Consider the following 5,676-nt stretch of genomic DNA (forward strand, 5'->3'; position numbering starts at 1 on the left):
TGTCTCCTGGTGTTGTTTTTCCTGATCTGTATTTTGTGGTCTCGGATCACTGATTCCAACCCCTACTGGCTCTAAATTGTAGCCAATCACATTACATGATATTAAGCCGTACTTGGTGGATGTGTTCCTAGCCAGGTGGAGCAGATGGTGTGCAAGACGCAGCGGTCCGGATGCTCTGTCCATCTGCCTCAAGTATACACTTGTTCACCTATCCTTGTAGATTTAAATGGAAGCTGAGCTGAAAAACAATGTCTGAAACATGCATGTGAAGCCTTTGAAAAGCTATGATAAACCCACATTTTTTTGAAGGAAGGTGTCAGTCTGTGCCTGGCCGTTCCCCCCACCGGACAGGTGGAGCCCCGCCTAATTGCCTATATCTCCCAGGCCTCCCTGCTCCAGTAATTTCCCAGCACCACAAATTACAGTGTGTCACTGGGAGGGCACCAGGGGTGTAAACTGGGTCATGCCACTTTAGATTAAGAAGCTCTGAGAAGCGGTCAAATGGTGTGGCGTGTTACCACTCCAACAGTTTCATTTCTTTCCTAACACCCTCAGCCATGCACTGATGCGCGGGAAAGGTGTAATACATCTTCAGCAGATTTGTTATCTCTGACTTCCATCATATGTGTTGTCAAACGGGGACTGTTGCAGGGCTTCAGACTGAAATGGGAGAAAAGTCAGGAATAGAAAAAAGAACAAAAAAGGTTGTGCAAGTACACAGTACATGCAGGAACTTCAGCCAAAGCTCATGAAAGGTCGCTGAAGGTGATGGCGAAATTATACCGGCCTCTTTCATACTGCATTCTGGTGCTTTATCATCCTTACCTCATTTCAAGCGAAACTGGAAGTACATCTTAGATAATGTTCCTCTGAATCGTGTTGCATCATTATCAGGTCTGTCCACAATGCTACACTTCATCGCTCTTGGTGTAGACTAGTTATAGATGCGCACTTTTATATTGAACTTACCTAGACTCCAAGAGAACTACATTTTGAATCTAAGATTATCTGTACTGCCAAAGAAATCAAAATGGAAACAACTATTTTTGAACAAGCTCTGTGAAGCTGTATTTAGGAACAGTGCTGCTTTGGACTAAATGCTAACTCCAGTACATGTTCACAATGACAATGTTAATATGCAGATGATTAGCAGGCATGTTTTCCTAATTAGCACTAATCGCTAAAAAGTACAGATGACCGGAATGTGATTAATTTTGCAGGTATTTAGTTAAGACAAGTGTTTTTGACCAGATTATGGCTCTTGATAAATAAATATATAAATGGTCCAGGATCAAATCATTAATGCTTGCATAGAGAGTGACTTCTGGGTCCCATCTACCTAAACACTATAATACAGGCTTATGTTCCTTCTCAGCCTCTGCGCTCTTCCAAGAAACACTGTCTGGCTCTGCCATCAACTCAAGGCAATCTCAGTCCTGGTGGTTCTCATTTGTGACACCGCGATGGTGGAAGAAGCACATGCCATCGGAGCAGAAGTGTCCCTCTCTAACTTCAAGTAGCTCTTGAAAACGCATCTCTTCTGAGAACACTTCCTCTTCTAACACCTCTAAACCTTAACCTCTAACATGCACTTCCTGTGCTCTTCTTCTATCTCCTCATTTGTTCACTCATTTTGCTGCCCCTAGGCATTTATACGATGGATGCCATATGCGTTAATAGCTCTTACTTGTATCTATCGTTGCTTGTAGATCTCTTATTTTACTGATGTTTGTATGTTGTTCCTCAAATGTAAGTAGCTTTGTATAAAAGTGTCTGCCAAATTTAAATGATAAAAAGTCAGGGGAACACTTTAGTTATGATTCCTCCTGAGGGGGACATCCATCCAATAGTCATCCCTCAGAACCCCAAATGTCAACATCATGTTAGTGCTACAGGGAAAGTGTCTGACACTGCTAGTGTCATGTTGGTTCCATCTTCGAAGAAGTTTGATTTGAACCCTGTGACCCAGGTTAAATTTTACTAATCAGGGAAACCATTCAATCTGGATTACATAGGCTTGGAAATCACACAGTGTGATCCTGTACGGCTCTAAGAAAGCTCAGCTCTTAATTAACCTGATAGTCTTAAAGAATCCTTTCCAAAGGCCTCCATGCTAATCTGTGAGTCCACTATGGCCAGTGAGGCCATTCAGTCTGTTTAAACTAGTTGAATGGATAAGAAAGAGATGTTTCTTTCTGCTGAGACACGTCCTGTATCATATCTACTGCACTGGATGACTTTGCAGTACATTTGAAATCAGCCCCTTCTGTGCATACCCAGCTCAGTGCTGGTGCCAAACTCAGGTTAATCCGCTCTGTCATAGTTTGTGTCTCTGTCTGTCTCCCTTCCTCATAGAGATGAACTGAGTTTTTCTTTACAGCCTGTCAAACATGCTCACACACCTTTAGCATCTCTCAAAGTCTCTCACTCACACAGCCATACCATTTCCAGGACAGGTGTTTTCACGCAGAGGCTGCTGCAGAGTCTATCATTTTTGGGGCATACTGAGCACATTCCCCTTGCCTGTGGGATACAGTGGTGAGAAAATAGCTCATAACCGAGAGTGAGTCTAGGCAGGCCACAAGCCACTACAAACGTAATGGAGACATTATGGTCCCACCAGGGGATGGAGAGGGAGCAAATGACTGCACAGCTTCAGTTCATTCAAGGACAGACAGGTGGTCAAAACAGTAAAAAATCCGCAGATGTTGGCCCCCTCACAGTCCTCCTCACTGTGTACCACATGTGTAGCCACTAAACCCAGTCGGAGGGAGGTTTGCTTATTCTTCTTACTTATGTACTTAGGTAGCTATACACAGTTATTTACAAAAAAATATAATATTTAATATAATGTAATAATAAACAGAATGAATGAATTGAAACAATGATAATAAAACAGCTAAATAAAATAGTGTACAATAAAGATAACAAATCAAAGTAAAACAACTAAAAGGTGAATCAACTAAAATAAGGAAATCAATTGACCCCAAACATCAAGTCTCAAAGGATGTTTTTTTTCTTCCTGTTTGAATTTCGCTTTATTTAAAGTAATTCAGAGCATCAAACAGCATGCTTTATTATCAGCACGGTTAAGACAAAGGCACAACATTTTTTTCAAACAGCACTGAAGTTCTCCTCTGGAGATGAGGAGCGGATATTAAAGGTGCGGTGATGGAAATAACGCGCACTTCCGCTTTAAAAGCGAAGCTGTGTGGAGCTGGAGAGTGTCGCTGTGGCGATGCCGAGGCACTGAGCTGCCTTCAGTTCACCGCCGGGCCGGATCTCTGCTGCACAGTGCGCAGCGTATGCGCCCCCCGCCAGCACACTGGACTAGTTTATCACACATATGATCGAGGATTTGGATTTTAACTCTTATTGTTTCCTATGTGACAACCGGTGGACAAGACTTTAAGCAGGGAAATAGCAGGTGAGTCTACGTGGCTACACCTGAGGAATAACTCCTCGCTGAATTTGAAACCAGTTTGTATTCTCCTTCCAATCCCACTTGTTGATGGGGCACTAACAGGTTATACCCGCAGTCACACCACGGATGTACTCCGTATGCGTAATTTGGATAAAACCTGAGCGACGGCAGAGCGAAGGAAGTTTTGACCTGTGAGGTTTTGTGGCAGTTGTCGGTGATGTTTGGCGACCGGTAACAGCTATCGGCATCAGATCGTATTACACAGGCTGCTAACAGCGGCATGGGGAACCAGATGGACAAGCTGTCACATTTAAGTTATGCAGAAGTTCCTACAGTGGACCCGAACGGCGTGGACACGGAGGACGGTCCACGGATCGGAGTCTCTTATATATTTTCTAATGACGACGACGAGCTGGAGGATGGCTGTGCGGTCGATAGTACAGACAGAGACCCGAATCAGGAAGAGAAACAGTACGACCAGCATGACGAGGTGGAGTGCGCCGTCTATAACAGAGATGAATGCATTTACGAGAAGAGCGCCAAGTCTGCCAACCTGGAGGTTTACTCCCCTGAGAATCTACTAAACAAATGTAAAGCAGGTGACTTGGTGGAGTTTGTGGCTACCGGTCAGTACCCGCACTGGGCTGTTTACGTGGGGGACTTCCAGGTGGTGCACCTGCACAGAGCCGAAGTGAAAAACAGCTTCTTGACAGATGCGAGTCAAGGCAGGAGGTGCAGGATTGTGAACGACTTTTACAAATTCAAGGCTCTGGGTCCGGACATGGTGGTGCAGAACGCGATGGAACAAGTGGGTTTAAAGGACCGGGAGCTGAGCTGGAGAAACTCCGAGTGCTTTGCAGCCTGGTGCATGTTCGGCAAGAGGGAGTTCAAAATGGGTGGGGAGATACGGATAGGCAAACAGCCCTACAGGTTGAAAATATTCATGTCCGACAAACACTCGCACGTGTTGGAGTTTCAGAGTTTGGAGGACATGGTCATGGAGAAGAGGAGGAACGATCATCTGGGCAGGACAGCCGTGTTGCAGGAGCTGGCCACTCATTTCAGCCGCGTGGAGGAGATAAAAAGTGAGCCAGACGCCGACTGATGCTCTTCAGAACAATTGCTTTGCAAGTAGAGTAGCCTTTACAGAACATAAACTGTTACACCCTGCTTTAATCTATAGCAAGCCTCCACAACTTAACTTTAGTTTTAATTGGAGAATTTTCCACTTGGACATTTCAGTTATGGTCCATGTTTTCACGTGTATTATTGCCTTAAAGCACCAATCCTCAACATCCTCCAATGCTTAATGGCCTTAGCAATTATGAATTCAATTATCTGAGAGGAATTGAATTGATAGGCTTGTTTGTAACCCAGCAGCAGAGCCACACAGAATGTATAGTTTTATAAAAGCTTCCCCCATCTGTCTCAAGCTGTCATGATTCTGTAAGTAGAGTGTGTGTTTCTCTATCCATAGTGTGTCCTGTTACTTGATCTTTGTGTGATTTAACTTCCTCAGCTCACCCAGACAGCAGAGTGTCAGAGCTGCTCACAGAAGAGCTTTCTGCCTTTAAGGGTAATTCTTACACCAACATATCTGAAGAAAATGTTGGGGAGCTGATCTGTGTAACACTGATCAAAGTCTGTCGTAATTGTACCCAAAGGTAAAGTAAACCATCCTGTCTCTTTTTGAAATGAATCTTCTGTCATATTGTTTTTCTTTTATGCACAAGAATTAGAAAGCAGACACATCATTTTCTTTGATCAACTAACACTGTGTTTAAAATGCTCGTCCTGTCATCTTCATGTGAAGTGTTTCTTACAAATGAATGTAATTTAAAAGGTTAATTGCTGTTGTTGTGACCTGCTGCAGAAGACACATTTTCTTAATTGTAGTCAAAACAGAGAAAATTTGATATTTTCCTCTACAGACAACTTTATGAACCGGTGAGTTCATAGTTTGATGGGTGTTTTTAACATGTTATTATCCAATAATAGTAGTCTATGTGGTGTTTTTCACAAACACAAGTTACCACAGATAGGGTAAAACAAATAGCTTACATGTTCTGTACTTCTCAGTCAATTCGCTTACTTTCTTAGAGCAGTTTTACATCAGAAAGTTCCTATAACCTTGAAGTAAGTGGTTTATTTTTTACCAGCTTACTTTCTGGACTGCCACGAGGCTGCAGAAATCAATGTATAAGGGTTATAGAGAGCTATCTTGGGTTTTAATCCTGATCTCACAAAGTTGA

At 43.1% G+C, this 5,676-nt stretch overlaps 1 protein-coding gene across 1 annotated transcript; it reads left to right on the forward strand.

Annotated features, from left to right (window-relative positions):
• Window positions 1-3,185: 3,185 nt before the first annotated feature.
• On the forward strand, window positions 3,186-5,416 carry lratd2a (LRAT domain containing 2a). Its single transcript, XM_038725604.1, has one exon. It carries the CDS (start codon window positions 3,705-3,707, stop codon window positions 4,527-4,529), a length of 825 nt encoding a protein of 274 aa, XP_038581532.1. The 5' UTR covers window positions 3,186-3,704; the 3' UTR covers window positions 4,530-5,416.
• The last annotated feature ends 260 nt before the right edge of the window (window positions 5,417-5,676 follow it).

This window comes from Micropterus salmoides, unplaced genomic scaffold (assembly GCF_014851395.1).
Source record: "Micropterus salmoides isolate LMB-PRFRI ecotype aquatic unplaced genomic scaffold, ASM1485139v1 Ms_hic_scaffold_17, whole genome shotgun sequence".
Lineage (NCBI taxonomy): Eukaryota > Metazoa > Chordata > Actinopteri > Centrarchiformes > Centrarchidae > Micropterus > Micropterus salmoides.